This window comes from Manacus candei, unplaced genomic scaffold (assembly GCF_025592945.1).
Source record: "Manacus candei isolate 608988 ecotype Guabito, Panama unplaced genomic scaffold, ASM2559294v1 h1tg000150l, whole genome shotgun sequence".
Classification (NCBI taxonomy): Eukaryota; Metazoa; Chordata; class Aves; order Passeriformes; family Pipridae; genus Manacus; species Manacus candei.
This window is the reverse complement of record NW_026138198.1, coordinates 2390263-2408791: the sequence shown is the minus strand read 5'-3', so window position 1 is coordinate 2408791 and position 18529 is coordinate 2390263. Positions and strand designations below refer to the sequence as shown.

General features: G+C 46.4%; 1 protein-coding gene across 5 annotated transcripts in view; it reads left to right on the top strand.

Annotated features, from left to right (window-relative positions):
- The window catches only part of TOGARAM1 (TOG array regulator of axonemal microtubules 1), a 29432-nt gene that overhangs the window by 2013 nt on the left and 8890 nt on the right, over window positions 1-18529 (top strand). The window contains exons 2-14 of one of the 5 annotated variants that reach the window (XM_051772086.1): window positions 5873-6029; window positions 6510-6644; window positions 7304-7600; window positions 9083-9303; window positions 10343-10560; window positions 12504-12604; window positions 13764-13847; window positions 14119-14285; window positions 15117-15303; window positions 15419-15553; window positions 16294-16438; window positions 17198-17303; window positions 17636-17871. In XM_051772086.1, the coding sequence (XP_051628046.1) occupies window positions 5873-6029; window positions 6510-6644; window positions 7304-7600; window positions 9083-9303; window positions 10343-10560; window positions 12504-12604; window positions 13764-13847; window positions 14119-14285; window positions 15117-15303; window positions 15419-15553; window positions 16294-16438; window positions 17198-17303; window positions 17636-17871 (2189 nt within the window). Of the gene's footprint in view, window positions 1-5872; window positions 6030-6509; window positions 6645-7303; window positions 7601-9082; window positions 9304-10342; window positions 10561-12503; window positions 12605-13763; window positions 13848-14118; window positions 14286-15116; window positions 15304-15418; window positions 15554-16218; window positions 16439-17197; window positions 17304-17635; window positions 17872-18529 lie in introns of all 5 variants that reach the window. The other 4 variants (XM_051772083.1, XM_051772085.1, XM_051772087.1 and 1 more) reach the window with 4 other exon arrangements.

The following is an 18529-nucleotide window of genomic DNA, read 5'->3' as shown; positions in this document are numbered from 1 at the left end:
CTGGAGTGGGGCTGAGCCAGGGCTCTTTGACTGCCCTGGGATAAACCTGGAGGCTGCCAAATGCCTGGGTGGCTCTTGCTGCTCAGGCTGAGCTCACTAGGAAAAATGTAGGTCAGGCTGGAACAGCGATTCTGACTGAGTTTTGATTTTATCACTTACCCAGTCAGCAGCTGGAAAGGGAAGGAGTTTCTGGAATATCATCCAGGTCGTTTTGCCTTTGGCAGTGGTGCTGTGACACGTGTTTTAGATACAACCCCCACGAGTGGTATCGGTGTGTGGTGGGTTTTCTGTGGTGTTTGGGGTTTTTATAAGTGGACACATTTGATTTATCATGTCTCAACCTCCTGTGACTGAGCTGAAGCAAAGAGATCCCGGAAAATCAAAGGCTGTGCAGAGGAGATTCCTCCTGCCACGTTTACGTAGTGAGAATTTAATTCCCAGTTGCTTGGTAACTTGTTGCTGTGCTGGATGAGGTCATGGACAGTGAGTGCTCCTCTGCAGCCAGGCTGTTGGGAAACTCAAGAGCATAAATAAATGTGAGTTCATGTTTCTGTACTGTAAAACCCCAAAGTTCATGTCTAGACCTGAATGCAGACGTGCTCATCCCTTCCTTGGTGTCTGTGTTACCTTTAACTCAGGCCCCTAAAGAGATCTGTGTCTTTTTGAGTTGATGAATCAGGCAGCTGAGTTCCTTTGGGATACCTACAAACAGGCTCTGGACACCAAGATATGTAGGAAACACCTCCAGAGCAAGAAGGGTTTTCTTTTTGAAGCAGTTTTGCAGTATTGACTAAGGCAGCTTGTAGAAATATCAGTTGCCAGTGCTCTCCAGGCAGGTTGGGCTGAGCCCTGTGGTGCTGCTCTGTGTGGTTTTCTGAACACAAAGCAAGTTAATACAGGCACCAAAGCCTGGCTGGAGCTTGGAATGGGGGAAGGTGCTCTGGAGATGGTCCTTTTCTAAAAGGAAGTAACCTTTTGTGCACGTGGTTGTGTTTATCCCTGTGAAGTGGGAGGAGTGCCCCAGGTTTCCAACCCTGGAGAGAGGGAGAGAAAGCAGTTCACTTCTGGATTCTGTTCTGTTGATATTCAGAGTGCATTTAGAGATGGTGTCAGTCATAGAATCATGGAGTGTTTGGGTTGGAAGGGATCTTAAAGATCACATTTCAAACCCCTGCCATGGGCAGGGACACCTTCCACCAGCCCAGGTTGCTCCAAGCCCCGTCCAACCTGGCCTTGGACACTTCCAGGGATCCAGGGGCAGCCACAGCTTCTCTGGGCAACCTCTGCCAGGACCTCCCCACCCTCCCAGGGAAGATTTCCTTCCCAAGAATTTCCCGTCCTTGGGACAGCCCTTCTGAACTGAGGTTGCCATGAGCTGTATAAATAAAGCTCCTGTGCTGGGGGCATCCAGAAATCAGTGTGTGTGTGGGAAGGCAGCCCTGGATCTCCCCTTAACTCCCTCCAGTGAGGTAAATTCATTTATCATGCATGGAATTCTGGTACTTGACTTGACATTTAAAATATTAATTATTAATTCAGACATTCCTTTGAAATGAATTTGCTTAAAAATTAACTTCTGGAGTCATTCTGTGGCTGAAGGGATGCATGGAAGGAGCTTAATGTTTAAAGCAGTTTTCCTGCCAGGATTTTTAGGGTCATGTTACACAGTGGCTGTCCAAGGCCATGTCTAGACTTTCCTGATCAGATAAGATGTGAAGTAAAACATGTGTAAGTTAATGTGTACTAAAAATAAAAGGTAGATAAAGCACAGTGACTCCAAGGGCTTGGCAGCTTCTCCAGAGAGTTGTGGATTCTCCGTCCCTGAAAGTGTCCAAAGCCAGGTTGGACAGGGCTTGGATGAGCCTGGGATAGTGGAGGTGTCCCTGCCCATGGCAGGGGGAGGGATGAGGTGGGCTTTGAGGTCCTTCCAACCCAAAGCATTCCATGATTCTGTCAGTGCTGGTTAATTGGGTTCTTGACGAAACATTTCTCAAGTAGTTGAACTCAGCCTGCTGTGACCAAACCTCCTGGTTCTCCAGTGGTTTCCCAGCCTTGCCATCCATGAGGGGTCACACTAGTGAGTCCAGGAATGCTGCAAGCAATCCCAGATTCCCTTTTGAACTCTCATCTTCTCTGACTCTGTAACGTGAAGGACAAGGTGGTTACCCCAGAATGAGCTAACAGAGTTCTCACTGACCTATTGGTAGCTGAGCCTTCCCGTGTTTTCCTTGGAAATTCAGTGTACTGTATGGAAAACACCATGCCTAGGGATTATTGTAGGGCAAGAGTTACCCCCTGTGAAACACAGACCATGCATCTGCTGTTGGAGGTGCCTTTTGGTACCCAAAGGTTCCCTTTTGGGGGAAACAAGAGCACTTGAACATCTCTCCGATGTTTCCAGCCCTGTCACAAAGTACTTGTGACCTCTGTGATCTCCCATAACTGCAGTGTTGGGCAACACTGTGGAATTCTCCTCATTTCCATCCTGATCCCCTAACAGAGAACCTCAGAGCTGGGCTTTGTGGGGACCTCAGTGGGTGTGCAAGTGTGAAATCAGATTTATGGAACAACAGCTCTCTGTTTTAGCAAGGATCAGAGGCACACAGAGTCAGTGGGATAAGGCTGCCTGTTCTTGGGAACCTGGGGTGGCACTGGCACAGGAGCTCTGGCCTTTCTGGAGGCTGCAGGAGTATTTTGGGGAGATACCATTCTGTATTTGTGTATTGTAGGTCTTTTCCCTGGGAGCCTGTGGTTGATGCTGCTGGGTGTTGGATCAGGAGAACCTTTTGTCTGGCTGGGTCTGGAACAGCTGGGATAGTGGAAGGTGTCCCTGCCCATGGCAGGGGTGGAACTGGGTGATGTTTAAGGTCCATTCTACCCAAACCATCCTGTGATTCCATGATGGGTCACTCTCAAGTGCTTTGGTAACCAAGTTAATAATTCCTTTGGTGGATGGATTCCAATATTGCCTGACAATGGTGGTACTGGTGGAATCTATAGGAACCCTTCTGAGAAATCCCTTTGCTGTCATCTACTCCCCTGGAACATCTGGCAGCTTTGGGTTTGCCTTTACTTCCCGCTGTCCTCAAGCCCATGTTTAGCAAATTAGTAATGCTGTAATTATAATTTGTGCACAGGGAAGCAGAGTTTTTATCCCTGTAGCTGGGACTGGAACAGCTGAGTGGAGCTGTACAATAATGGCAGTGTTTTACTTTACTCCTTCTGCAAAAATTGCTTTGTCCATGTGGAAAAATGGGGCCTAAGTTTGTCCTGCACCAGCTACTGAGGGGAACATTAACTCCATCCCAGCTGAAACCAGGCCACAGGAACTCGGACAAGTGACATTTAGTTGTGGACTGGAAGCTCTGTGGATGGGAAATGCTGTTTGCTGATCCCAGGGGCAGGAATGCCGAGGTTTCATCTCTTTTATCCCAACCGGGATAACCCGGGACAAACCCCTTCTCTGCTTTCCTGCTGCCCTTTGTCCCCCCGTGTGAAGGGCCCCTGGGGTCCCTCAGGGCCTGCCTGCTGTGGAGGCCCCCTCAGTTTTCCCCCACCCTGCTGTGCTTTAAGCACTTGTCCTAAAATACTTCAGTGAGAGTCTAATCCCTGCAGGCTGATTAAGCAGCTTTAGCCCCGGCTCTCAGGGAGGAGATTTCATGGGGAGTTTTGAGCTTTGGGGCATTTTGGTGGCTTTGCTGAGGGTGCCTCAGGCTGGAGACTTGGACACGACTCCCACCCGAGCCTGGGAAATGCCAACAGGAAATCACAGCGTGGTTTTGGAGGGGAGGATAAAATTGTGGCCGTTTTTGTTAACCACAACCCCCCTCCCAGGCCCAGGGAAGGGTTTCCCCCAAGAACCAGTGCCCACATAGCTGTGGACCTTGGAGCTCAGCTGCCTCTGGGAACTGCTTGGCTTTTAAAGCACTGAATGGAAAACCAGGCTTCACTTGTTTATTTACTGCCAACAGGTACCTCATGTGACTTCATTTTCCATTTTTAATGGGAACAGTCTCAGGAGAATTAGGAATATGTAATTAAAAAGTTTGAATTATGAGGTTTATTTTTTTTCCTTGTTGGCAGGATATGGGGGTGGAATTTCTCTGGGCTCGAGTGTGTATCTCGTGTCTCTTCTTTACTTGGAAAGGACCCAAAGGTTTTGTTCAAACTTCATTATTTAACTACTTATTTAATATTGTCTATATTCCATAACCACTCCTATTTCTCTGTGTGATAGATTAAATATTATAAGGACTTTAAACCAATTAGTGTGTGCTCGTGGTCATGGTTCTCCTCCCAAGTTTGAAGTTCTGTGCTTTCCTTTGTGATATTTTTGTGAAACCCCATTACAACATTAATTAAACCCTTTAAAGACACTAAACCAGAGCATTTGGCTGCTGTTTGTCTGACCCAGACACGCAACTTGGGGGACAATCTGTGAAGTCACCCCAAGGTTTCTCCTGGAGCAGGGAGGGTTTGGCAGAGCTGGGAGCTGTTCTGGGGGCCTCTCACTGTCCAGAACAACTTGGATTGGGTGGGCCAGGCTGTGCATTGGGGAGATCATGGAATTGTGGAGAACTGCACTTTGATATTCCGAGAGTGTCTGTGAAGTTCCCAGTCAGAGGATCCCATTTGTGTGGTGAACTGAGACGTTCAGTGAAATGAAAAATAACTATTTGTATAAATCAATGTATTATGTAGGTGTTAGACTACAAATGCCCCATTCACACAGCAGGATGTGAATAAAGGGGTTTTCAGGCTGAACATGGTGCTTTTCTTTCCAATACTGAATAAATATTTCCATTTCTGCTCAGACTTCTCCTTGTGCAGCCTTGTCTGTAAAGGGGAGAGCGGAGGAAATGCAGCCTGGAGATGATGTAAATCACTGATTTCACTAATTAAATCAGGAACCTTCATTTAAAGCATGATCTTTGCTTTGCTAAATACTGCTGTTACTGAGATTTTCCCCTAACCTTTGCCCAGTTCTCAGTACAAGCTCCTGATATCCCCAGCTCCAGCTTTTTGACTAAACCTGAAGTTTGCACAGCTCAAGTAGCTGTTCTGTTCTGGGATTTTGTTGTCTGTTTAAACACTCCCACATCTAATGGACATAATTCAAAATGTCAAAATTTATGTTAAAAAAAAAAAGTAAAAAAAAAACCCTCAAAATTTAATTTTAAAAATTTAATTTTTAAGATTTAATTTTTAAGATTTAATTTTTAAGATTTAATTTTTAAGATTTAATTTTTAAGATTTAATTTTTAAGATTTAATTTTTAAGATTTAATTTTTAAGATTTAATTTTTAAGATTTAATTTTTAAGATTTAACTTTTAAGATTTAACTTTTAAGATTTTAATTTTTAAGATTTTAATTTTTAAGATTTTAATTTTTAAGATTTTAATTTTTAAGATTTAACTTTTAAGATTTTAATTTTTAAGATTTTAATTTTTAAGATTTTAATTTTTAAGATTTTAATTTTTAAGATTTTAATTTTTAAGATTTTAATTTTTAAGATTTTAATTTTTAAGATTTTAATTTTTAAGATTTTAATTTTTAAGATTTAATTCTTAAAATTTAATTCTTAAAATTTAATTCTTAAAATTTAATTCTTAAAATAGTACCATTCACGACCAGTTTATTTTGCTGGGTTTTTTTCCCCCTCAGTGTGTGAATACTGCTAACCTGTATTATTTTAAGACCTGGAAAATGACTGAAATGCTTTCTAATGCTTCAAATATTTGAATATCTGGGAGAAGACAACCTTTACCAGGATGTTTTGCACTTATAATGCTGTCTGTGCCCCTGCTGCTTGCCCAGGGCAGGGAAATGTGCTTTCCTTTCACACACAGCTTGTTCTCCTCTTGCCCACAGTTCTCTGCATCCAGTGATTTCCTTCACTCCCCGAAGCTCCAGCCCTCCCAAGGAGTCCCAGCCAGCCAGGAGTTATTTTTCAGTAGAAAAAGAGCTTCCAGGACTTTATTGCAGAGTGGTGTGGAAGTGAACTCCGGGAGTTCTGCCGTTTGTGCTGGTGAGTGTGAGCAGGGCAGGGTTCCAGCTGCCCTCACACAACAGACACATTTTGGTGCTTCAGGAGCCAAAAGGCTCCTCAAGAGCCTGGGCAAGACCAGACCTGATTTGTTCTCTCCCCGTGGCCCTTTGTGAGCAGCCCTGAGGCCTTGCCAAGTCTGCTCCCTCGCTGTGTTTGGGGGTTTTTAGGTGTTTATTTCCCTTTATTGTCACATGCTCAAAGAGGGGATTGTTCGGGGTTTCTTCTGCCCCCCTACAATTCCTGGTTGGAGCAGGGCCCTGGAGGAACAGCCAGTCCTTTCCCTTTTTCCCTCTGAGCTGTATTAGGGGGTTGCTTAGAGACTCTGGAATTAAATACTCGCAGTGTATTTGGATTTTACACTCAGAGCAGCACAGAGTCCTAATTCACCAGGAAATGTTGTGCACTCTTTGCTGAACACCACGTGTTTCTGAGCCAGTCATTTGTGTTTGCTCTTGGAAGGTGCTATGGGCTCTCACCAGCCCCAAATTTCAGGGAAGTGTGGGACACTTGGATACCCACAGGCACGTGGGAAGAGTGGCAGTGTGGACTCGGAGTTACAGCTTTTGGGATTGAACAACTGTCAGCAGGACAAAGGTATGTGGGTTGTGACAGTGTCCTAAGTCAGTGCATGGCACTCTGGAATTACCTCTTGATTTCTTTGCTGCCTTAAGAAATAACAACTGTTACTGAAAGGCTTTCCAGTCCCTGGTCAGACATATTTGTGCCTCCTCCTGTGTATTTTCATTAGTGGTTAATTTACAGCTCCCACCTTTGATATTTGACTCTATCAGGGTGTTACAGCACCACCTTTTCTGTAAAAGAATCAGAACTGTGTTTGACCTACTTGTGTCATCCTTTTATTTTAAATATAGTTCTCCAAAACAAGCCTGAGAATTAGTTTAAGGCTTAAACTCACATTTGGAGGGGCAATGCAAAGTGCAAAATGAAGGTACTTGATTTGCCTGCTTGGGTAAAACCTTCAGGCTTTGACAGTCTAGATGGTGTATTACTGCATTGCAAATTATTATTATTTAATTTTAGTATTATTTAATTTTAAATTATTTCTATGATGTATTCTTTTATTATAAATTACTGTGGTGTATTATTGCGAATTTTTATGGTGTATTGTTTCCTGGTAAATTGTTATGGTGTGACATTTCACCGTGATTTATTTTTGTGATGCGTTATTTGATTGTAAATTATTATTATAAGAGCTTATTATCACAAATACTCTTCTGTTTTCCTTTGCCCAGTTTCTTCCAGCCTAAATTTTCCCAGCAAGACCCAGAGAGGGTTTTGCACTCAGGCAGAGCCCACCATGTCCTTCCAAGGCCTCAGTGCCAGCCAGGGCACCTTCATCCTGCCCTGCTACCCCCTGTCCTCCCCCAGGAACAGTCCCAAGCACCTCTCCTCTCCAGCTGCATCTCCAAGGAGGGCCCAGGACCATCCCATGAGCCTCTCCAACTCCTGGCCTCGCAAAAGCTTCGAGGGGCTGCCTAAACCTGGCTCCCAGAAGCAGCTGCTCAGCCCAAAGTCGGGAGACAACACAGGTAGGAACGTTCTCGGTGTGACAAAAAGGGATTTGGGGGTTGGATTTTGAGGGGTTTCAAGCAGTGGGCAGAAAACCCCCAGTGGCAGGTGAGAGGGAGCTGGGCAGTGCCAGGAATGGGAGGGATCTCCAGCTGCCCTGCTCACAGCCCTGCAGGCTCCTCCTGAAAAGTGAAGCCTTTGCCATAAAGCACCGTGTGCTTCAGCTCTGCTTTCCTCCCCAGTGCTGTCCCAGGGAAAGGGCTGTCCTCAGAGGAAAAGGAAACCAACCCCCAAAATGGAGCACTTCCAGAGAAAGCCAATAAGGAATACCTGTCATTGTTAATGCTCTAATTAACACACGTGCAAGGAAAGTGTTGCTCCTGCACTTTGTCATTTATTTGAATCCTGGAATCACAGAGGGGTTTGGGTTGGAGGGGACCTGAAAGCTCAGCCAGTTCCAGCCCCTGCCTTGGGCAGGGACACCTTCCACGAGCAGGAATTGCATTTGGGAATGGACACATCAGATTGCCCCCACTCAGAACAGCTTGTTAAAACCTGCTTACAAACAGCTGCATCTCTCATGAGCAGAATTGGTGCTGATTTCATCCCAATTTACACTGACCTGGCACAAACTGCTGTCTGTGCTCTGATGTCCTGTCTGAAGTCCTCCTGTACTCATTGGTGAACCTTAATAATAACCTTGAATAGTTTTAACATTATTTAATCACAGTTGCTTAAACAATTTAGCTGATTTCTTTCAAACACTTACTAAAGGCAATCTTATTTTAGGTCTCTACTCTTTGTTTAGTTTAAATTGATTCCTAATCACTCAGGAGGCTCCTATAAACAAAGTAACAGCTTCCACATCAAATGAAAGAAATCTGTTTGAAATTTCATCTTCTTGGAGACCCATATTTTGTGCACATGTAGCAAACTTCTAACTGAATGCTTTGGGAGTCACCTGTCCCTGGAATGTGCCTTTATTATGTAGATGTGGTTGTCACTTGCTGATTTTCTCCGTGTTTTCCACATAAATTTCAATGGTTTTTTTTTGGTGTGTTTTGGAGTAACTTCATTGTTACAGAATTACAAGGGAGTTTGTTAGGGCATGAGTCTTTCTTTTCTTCATTAAGAAAGGTAATTACTTTTTAAAGGGACTTATAAGAGCTTATTATCACAAATACTATTCTGTTTTTTTCCTGTGGGGCCAGGAGTTGGACTTGGATGATCCCTGTGGGTCCCTTCCAACTCGGGCTGTTCTGTGATTCTGTGATTCTGTGTTGATATGCACAGGCATAAAACACTAATTGTTATTTTCTTAAAGGAAGGAGACAGTAGAAGTGGACTAAGTTGGTAACTGGGGCTGCACAGGTGTGTTCTGAGCACTCCTTTCGTGGCAGAAGCAGTTCTGGGGTGTGACCCAGCACCGAGGTGGGCAGTTTGTCCTGGGGCTGTTCGTGCCTCCCCTGCAGAGCCCTGACACCTGACTGTGTGTTCCCCAGGGGAGAACGTGCTGGAGAAACCCTCCCTGCAGCTGCAGCCCAGGGTGGTGAGACCCCCCCTGCCCCGGCGGGGCCTGCCCGGGGCCCGGCCCGTGCCCCCCATCCCGCGCCTGGGCAGGGCCGGGGCCAGCCAGGACGCCTGGCTGGGGCAGCTGGGCAGGGAGCTGGCAGCGGGGCTGGCTCAGCTGCACGTGGATGCCCAGGAGGTGGACCAGCAAGAGGTGGGTTTAAATGTGGTAAAACACACTTTTAACAGCACTGCCCCAGCCCTGCAAGTGTTTGAACACCCCAGCCCTGGAAGTGTCCAAGGCCGGGGTGGACGGGGCTTGGAGCAGCCTGGGCTGGTGGAAGGTGTCCCTGCCCATGGCAGGGGTGGCACTGGGTGAACTTTGAGGTCCCTTCCTGCCCAAACCATCCTGGGATTCTGTGACTCCATGGCTTTGCCTTTCTGTCTGTACCTTCTGTCCTCTGGTCCCCACTGAAAGGAAGCTGAGGTGGGAGACAGCCAGAGGAGGAATTTTTTTATGTGAAATATGTTGAGCAAAAAGAGGGAGAACATGCAGTAGCATCAAACTCTAGTAATTGTAGGTTTCCCTGCTTATTTGAGTAGGATCTTGTGCTTGCTGGGCACTGATTGCACCATTTACTTCTGCATGTAAGAGAATAGTTTTGGATGGGGTATATGGAAGATTCCTCCCTGGGAGGGTGGGGAGGCCCTGGCCCAGGTTGCCCAGAGAAGCTGTGGCTGCCCCTGGATCCCTGGAAGTGTCCAAGGCCAGGTTGGACAGGGCTTGGAGCAACCTGGGCTAGTGGAAGGTGTCCCTGTCCCTGGAACTGGAAGGGCTTTAAGGTCCTTCCAGCCCAAACCATTCCATGGTTCTGGGACTGTGTGTTGTGCAGATTTGTTGGGGAAAGCCTGGGGTCCCTCTGTGTGTGCTGTGAGCCCTCACACCCTCCCTTCAGTCTGTCAGAAAACATACAGCAGTTGCTGTACTTGTGCAACAGTCTGTCCTGGTGCTTTGGGAAGTGGAGCAGGGATACAGCATCCTCGGGAAGCTGCATTTGCTTGCAGGATAATTCCTCCTGTGAAGTAAAATAACGGAAGGGATTGTTTTAATGTGATAACCCGAGTGAGTGGTGGTCACATTGCCCATCAGGGACTTGAGAATTGGACTGAGCACTCAGAAATGTACTTTATTTAGCTTAACACAGTTTCTCCCTGTGCACTGTCTGCCCCTGTCCCTTTTCCCTCCCGGCCAGATGCAGAATTCCCTGCGCTCCCTGCGGAACAGCGCGGCCAAGAAGAGGGCCAAGCTGAGCAGCAGCCTTGCAGACCTGGAGAGCCCCGACCCTGCAGCTAAACTGGATGGCTCCGGGGACTGCCCCTCCCAGGGCTCCTCCCCCAGTGAGAGTGGCATCTACAGCCAGGAATCGCTGCCCTCCCCCGTGCCCACCCTGCCCCGCGGGAGGAGAGTGATGTGAGTGCCCCTCTGTGTTCCCTCACACGGGCCCTGCTGCTCTTCCTTAAATGATAGTATTAAATTATATTTCCTTTTATGTAAAATTGTTTTGCTTAACAGCTTGATTTTTTTTTTCTTTGTGAATAATTTTAATATCTAAAAATGCAAGAGTTGCATGATTATGTTATTCCAGGTTTTTTGTGGCTTGTAAGGTGAAGGAGTTCCCATAGAGCCCAAGGCAGGGAGGCACTGCCAGGGGAAGTAAATATTTGATGAAGACTTTACAGAAGGAACATGACCCATGGCTGAGCAGGGGAGGGAGAGAGAGAATGAGTTAAGAGCAAGGATGAGGTTGGCTTATTATGGCCTGGAAATTGAAGAAGGAATGGCTTGGGTTCTGTGAGAAGGGCAAGACAATATGGATGTTTCTTATTGTGAACAAGAACTGTTTCCATTTCATTGCTGACAGATAATTGTTAGTTTAAAATGCCTTCACAGAACTCTTCTAAATAGGAGTTGGCACTCTGTAAAGGGCAATAACCCAGTTGGTTATGAGCACTATAAACTGTTTTTTAATGAAATAAAGAAGTTTTTCAGGAATTGGCCGGTCTCAGGGCCAATGATAAAGCTGTTTGTAGCTCTGATCCGAAGATACCTTTTATTTTTGTGTGTACTAAATACATCTTTATATAGAATCATAGAATCCTGGAATGGTTTGGGTTGGATGGGACCTTTAAAGATCACCCATTTCCAACCCTCCCTTCCATATGGCTGGCATACAACTGTATTAATAGAACAGAAAGAAGGAGAGGGAATAAAAAAGGAAAGGTTTTTGAGACTGGAATGATTCACAAACAGAAGGTTTTCACAGTTGTGCAGCTCAGAACCAATTTATATTCACATCCCTTCCCTATATACATCACTGCTGAGTCACAGTTTTATAAATAGTATTTAAAATACCACAATAAAGTGCTGGAATACCTAAAAAGTCAGGGCTCTAAACTCCTGAGTGTCCTGCTGTGCCAGGCAAGGCCATGCCCTGTCCATCATGCCATGGCCATCAGGCTGAGCTTAATGTTTTACAGGATCCACAGAGCCAGGGATTCTGACCCAGCAAGGAGGAGAGGCAGTGAGGCTGACTTTGGAGAAGTGACTGAATCCATCCCAGATGACACTGAAAGCCTTGGAATGTCCATAAAAATGCCAGAGAGTTTAGCTCAGATGGTGGTTTGTTAGCACTGGAATAAATTGGCCTTGTCTGTTCACAAAATATCTGTGGTTGGGCAGCAAGAATGTGGGGTTTGGATGTGTTTGCTCTTGGAGTGATTTGGTTTATCTGCTGATAAACTGCCATGGGAGCTGGATAGTGCTATTTGTGACGTTCCCTGAGCATGGACCTTCCTTTGGATCTTAAAGAGTGTTTATTGTGTGCATTTTAGCCCTAGTGAGACATGGAGCAGCTCCTGTTTCCCTGTGCCCTCACCCAGCTGGGCACAGAGCTCTGGGCTGAATCATCTTTAATATTCAGAGAATCATTAAAAAAAAAAGAAATATTAGTTGTTCTTGTAGATAACAGCATTTTCCTGGTAAACAGGAACAGCTGGGAACAGCTCATGCCTGGGAGTGACAGATGGATTTGGTCACTCTGCTGTGCCAGGCTGGAACCAGAATCATCAGTCCCCAGGCCAAGCAATTCCTTCCTTTTTGAATGTATCCCAAATTTATTCCTGGTGTAAGGTTTCCTCATGAGGGTTATCTTTATGTTGTTCTTCATAATGGACCTGCTCATCAAATAATTCCTCCTGGATTCATTTTCCTCTCCAACTCAGTGTGGACATTTGTGGAAATACTGGAAATATTTGTCCAGGGAGAAACTGAAATCTGTTGTTGTTGTTGCTGTAAAGTGTTCTTAGCTGGGTTCTGACTAGAATTGTACCTATAAACTGTGTTTATTTGTACAGGTCAGACACCTTTCCACTGCTTGGCAGCAAATCCCATCCTGCAGAAGGATCTCCAGGGAGGAGCAGAGAGCCAGGTGAGGCAGAGCATCCCTGCAGCACAGGTGTGTTCCTGGCAGAGCACACCCTGGTCACTGAGGGCACAGAATGGCCACTGGAGGAGGCTGTTCTCACGTGTTCCGTGAGCTCATGTCCCCTCAGCACTTAAAAGAAGGTCATTTCTGGGTGCTTTGGGGTCTAACTGGGGTTTTAGTGGTGCTCAGGTGAGAAGGAGCTCCAGGCCTGCAAGCAGTTCAGTTCCTGGTGGGAAATTGAGGTTCAGTGGTGCTGTTGAGTTTCACCCTTACAGCGAATTCTGCAGATTCCTGTAATGGGCAGAAACTTGTGATTATTTGTGTTTAATCAGCTTGGATTCAGCTGGCTGGAGGAAAGGAGCTGGGGGAGCTGTGTGCACAGGATGGATTAGGCCATGGGTTTCCCAAGGAACAGCATAATGAGAGAGCAAATCCTGCCTGTCCATGGCAGCCCATGCTGTGGGTAATGGTTTGGCATTCCTTGGATGAAAAGACCTTTGTGAGGAGTTGACCTTCAGTATAAAATAATGAGCAGCACATTTATTTTGCTTATTGAGCCCGTTAATCAGGCCCTGGCCCTGCTGGGAGTGAAGAGCTGAGAGCCTGATAAGGTCATGGAATCACAGGATGGTTTGGGTTGGAGGGACCTTAAAGCCCACCCAGTGCCACCCCTGCCATGGGCAGGGACACCTCCCACCAGCCCAGGTTGCTCCAACCTGGCCTTGGACACTTCCAGGGATCCAGGGGCAGCCACAGCTTCTCTGGGCAACCTGGGCCAGGGTCTGCTCACCCTCCCAGCCAGCAATTCCTTCCCAATCTCCCATCTCTCCCTGCCCTCTGGCAGTGGGAAGCCATTCCCTGTGTCCTGTCCCTCCATGCCTTGTCCCCAGTCCCTCTCCAGCTCTCCTGGAGCCCCTTTAGGCCCTGGGAGGGGCTCTCAGCTCTCCCTGGGGCCTTCTCTCCTCCAGGGGAACCCCCCAGCTCTCCCAGCCTGGCTCCAGAGGGCTCATGTCAGTGTGATGTGAAGATCCTTCAGAGGAGTATTTAATAAATCCTGTTGGCTTCAGTAACTTGACAATGCACTGGTTCAAGGGAGTGATCAATTAAGATATTGTATTCTTCCAGAATGTCACAAAACACGTCCCAGAGCATACCCATGACTTACAGTGGGTGATGTTTGTCCCTCCAGGCCTTGCAGAGCCCGTGCCTGGTTTTGCACCGATGGACGATCTGGGTTTCCTGTCTGGGGACACCGTAGTGGTTGTTGGTAAAGGTAATACAGACCCAAAGTTACCTCCTGTATCTCACTGAGCTTTTGAACTGAGGGAAAACGTGCCTTTATAGAGTGGGAGAAGAAAAATAAACTGCATGCAAGGTTTTAGATGGTGAACAATTGCCAGTTTAATGGGAATATGAAGAAATGTACTCGAAAGGGTTGCAGTCCCTGGATAGACAATTCCATTCATGACAGAGGAATTGAACTGGATGAACTTTAAGGTCCCTTCCAAGCCAGACCATCTGTGATCCCCTGCTCTGCCTTGCAGGTGTTTTTGGGAGCCCCCCTGCCCGTGCTCACAGCCAGTCCCTGCCCTGTGTGGCCAATGGAGATGACCAGGGGGTCAGGGAGGAGACTGAGCCATCCCCAGGGATCCCTGGGAGAAGCTTCCAGCAGAACAGTGCTTCCCATGTCCATGCTGACAATGACAGAGAGGTGAGAACTGCAGGGCTCTGATCCCATCTCATCCTGCTCTTAGGGGTGTGAGTCCAGCTGGACACAGTCACAGGCTCTGTGTCAGGGGAACAAGAGCTGCATTAAACAGCCCAGGCCATCCAGCTGCTGCTCCCTGATTTTCCTTTTGGTTCCATCTGGATATTTTACAACGGCAAATTGCCCCATCAGAAGCTTCCCACTTAACTCAGAAAGAGTCTCTGGACAAGGGCTGCAGGAGGGAATGGAGCTGGAAAACATGCTCTGTGACTCCCACAGCACATGGAGGTGTGGAATGAGGGAATGGAGCTGGAAAACACGCTCTGTGACTCCCACAGCACATGGAAGTGTGGAATGAGGGATGGGCTGGGTTGGATCACGTCTTGTTTTCTCCAGGGGTGTATTAAACTCCATTCTTAGGATATTTTACAAACCATCTGAATATCTGCCCATAATCTGCTGTTTGTTAAATACTATTTACAGCTGTGAATGGAGTGAGATTTACCTGAGTGAAGTGTGACATGAAACTCAGTTCTGCAAGCCTTTAAAATAACATTTTACCATGACTAAAACTTGAAGTTAATGATAAAAAGTGTCTGAATTTTCCCATTTCCACTGAAGATGTGAATCCTTGGGGGGGATCAAATTGAAAGGAGTAAAGGGAGGGATGTAGTAAAAGTTGCTGAGACTCCTAAGGAGCAAAAAGTGTCAAACACAAGAGAGGGAATAGGGTCAGATCCCACTGGTGAAAATGCAGATTTTCCATGCTGACCTTGCCAACATCAGGAACTGGGGGGTGAGTTATTGGGTAACCTGTGCATGAATTTTTTGCAGATAAAAGTGACCATGTCAAAATCTGCCCAGGATAAGCTGAGGAGGAAGAGAAAAGAAGAAAAAGAACTCAATCACAAAGAGCATCAGGAAGGCAAAGACCTGGAAGGGAAGGAAGAGATCCCTTGGGAAGGGCTTAGACTGAGTATGAGTGAACCAGAGAGACTGACAGCAGAAAGTGAGGATGAGGGTTTGTCTTAAATGAATATCCACTGTTAAATGCTGCTGGAAGGGGCATTAGGAGTGGAAATACTGGGTTGTAACTGTGTTCTGATTTGTTGTTGTTGTGATCTGGACGTTTCTAGGGTTTAATCTCTGTGGGGATATTTTAACATCGCCAAGAAACGGATCTTTGTCCTTAGAAAATGTGGCCTTGAATCCTTCTCTGAGAAGAACATCCAGTTTGAAGAGGTCAAAGTGTTCACCCTTGCTGGATTCTGGTAAGCTGGGACAGTAAAATTTGGGTATGTGGAGTGGGAGAGCACCAAAATGCAATTTATTTGTGCAAGGGACAGTCCTGAGGTGCTCTGGAGCACCAATACTGTGGTGGTGGAGGGGATTTAATTCATCATTGGGGATTCAATTAATCATTTTTCACCTATAATCTGTTAGGAAGGTGTTTTAAACATCAGAGGGTTTTTATTTGTTCAGCAACTTGAATAATGTAATATATTAATGATAAATGGAGTCCTTTCTGTCCCCAGAAAAATCATTTCTTGGTCTGTTTGGGCACTGAGTTGCCTTTAAAATGTGCAGTAGAAAGACTTTGAGAATAGAAGCTCCTATTGATGGTGGTCCAGAATTTCTCAAGAGGCTCTTAAAGGCTGTGTTTTAGCACACTGTGCCTCGTTTTTTACATTAAACAACCCACTGCATTTGTGTTTGTGACTCTTTATAGCAGTGGTTGTGTGCAAAAAAAGTAATCTATATGAATGAAACCAAGTCACTGAGGATATCCCACCCCTGGAAGTGCTCGAGGCCAGGCTGGTGGAAGGTGTGCCAGGGGTGACCCTGGATGGGCTTTAAGCCCTTTCCCACCCAAACCATTCCACGATTCTGTGTCTCTCGGAAAACCCGCTCCCTGTAGCAGCCCTCTCTACCTCAGGCTTCTCACAGCTGCTGGTTTTGCCCCCTGGAGCCCCGGGGGTGCTGTCACTGCCTGTGGATGTTGTGCCCGCAGAGGAGGCGGCGCCGGGCGCGCGGGGCCGGCCCAAGGAGCAGGTGACGCACAGCCCCGAGGTGCTGGACCCCTCGGAGCTGCAGCCCTTCCCCAGGCCCGACACGGCCCTGGCAGAGGCCCTGGCACTGCTGGCTGACGACGACTGGTGGGTGCACACTGAGCTCGGGGGGTCTGCGAGCTGCTGGGGGGGAAAACTCGCTCCCAAACCCAGCCAGAGGGGGATGTCACACACAGCGAGGGGGGCTGGCAGGGACACGGGGGAAAGGGGGGTTTGCAGCCCAGCCTGAGGTCAAACTGAGCCTGCAGAGACCTGCAGAGGTGTCTGAGCTTAAGGACTGTTCTGGAGAGGGCCTACCAACACCTTCCTGGTGCTGTCTGTGGAGCAGAAGCACCTTCCTGGTGCTTTCTCACACTGGAATGTGGTTCCAGTGCTGCTGCCTTCAGTCTGGGGGAGGAAAGAGATCCTTTCCTTGCCACTAGTGCAAGCTGGGAGCAGAACTGTGGGACAGAGCTGAGAGCCTGCTGGGCTGAAACTGTCCCACATTAAAGGAAAGGCTCACTTGGAAAGGATTTCCTGCATTATTTCTTCCCTGGAGGGTGGGGAGGCCCTGGCCCAGGTTGCCCAGAGAAGCTGTGGCTGCCCCTGGATCCCTGGAAGTGTCCAAGGCCAGGTTAGACAGGGCTTGGAGCAACCTGGGCTAGTGAAAGGTGTCCCTGTCCACAGCAAGGGTTTAAAATATGATCTTTGAGGTCCCTTCCAAGCCAAACCATTCCATAACTCCATGACTGTCATTGCTTCATTTTACAACCCCAATTTGTTTGCTGTTTGATTTCTTAGAATTTTAATATTGTCGTGAAAATCTGCAGGTGGTTTGGACTTGAAATATTATTTTTTTGCACCCAGGGAGAAGAAAATTGAGGGTCTGAACTTTGTCAGGTGCTTGTCTGCCTACCATGCCCCTGTTCTGACTGCAAAGCTCCACGAAACAAGTTTGGCTGTGGCTCAAGAGGTTAAATTTTCCTATCAGAACATTCCACTGGCTATATGTGTGTATACATGTATTCTATAGCTCTCTGAAGTGAATTGTTATGTTCAACTGTGGTGAGTTTTCCTCAAAAAAAGTCTCTCAAAAGAGACTGAAAACACGTAGATTGTAACTTTATAACATTTTTATGGGTACCTATTTTAATTCTCACCCGTTGTGAATCAAGTTAAAAATGTATTTCTCCGTTGCTTTTAACGTTTCTTAAAAAATGACAAAGGGAAACATGAAGCTTTGTTTATTTTGAAGTCTATTTTATCACCATTATTCACTGTTTTTTGGGTCTTTCCTGTGTGCAGGTCAAGAATTTACGCTCAGGTGTTTCTCGAGCTGCTGTGGTGTGTTTAGGGGATTTGTTCACCCACCTGAAAAAGAGCATGGACCAAGAACTAGATAATGCAGTAAAAGTCCTTTTGCACAAAGCTGGGGAATCCAACACTTTTATAAGGGAAGAGGTAGACAAGGCACTGAAGGCCATGGTTAATAATGTGACTCCAGCACGTGCACTTTGTTCTCTTATAAATGGAGGGCAAAGGTAATTCCTATACAGATTTTGTGAAGAAATAACTTGTGAATAGAGTCAATTTATTATGGGCTTTCTGAAAGAAAATCAAAAATACAAGGGGCAGAAATTGGAAAAGCCAGCTTTGCTAAATCTCTACCCAGGGCAATGTTGGTTGGGATAAAAGCCCCCCTGTTCCTTTCTGTGCTTTAAGTAAGAAGTCGATTTTGGAGCTTGATGTATTTTCTGACCATTTTGCACCACTTGAGTAACTTTATTTGCTGTCACTGCAATGTTTTTGTAGGAAGCTGCTGTATTGCTTTGCCTAGTAAAGCTCACCTAACACTCTTCTTTCTCATTTGCTCTGCAATCAAATGCTGTTTTGCCCAGATTTCAGCACCCCTCTTTATTCAGAAAGCTGATTTATAACTTAAAATTCTCTAGCTGCAAGCACCTTGCTTGGTTTCCTGTTCCTCTCTGGACTGAGCTGGTTCATACCTTTGTGTCTGCATTTCAATCTCCTTTCCAGTGTTATTTTCTGGAGTCCCTCAGGCATGAGCCTCCCTTTCTGGCTGCCTGCTCTGGTTCTGGCCTGAGCTCCCCTCAGGCTGTAGCAGGAGTTAATTCCCTTCTTCCCTGGCCCTCTTGAGTCTGTTTTCCCTTTCCTTCCTCATTCACTGTCCAGCAATAC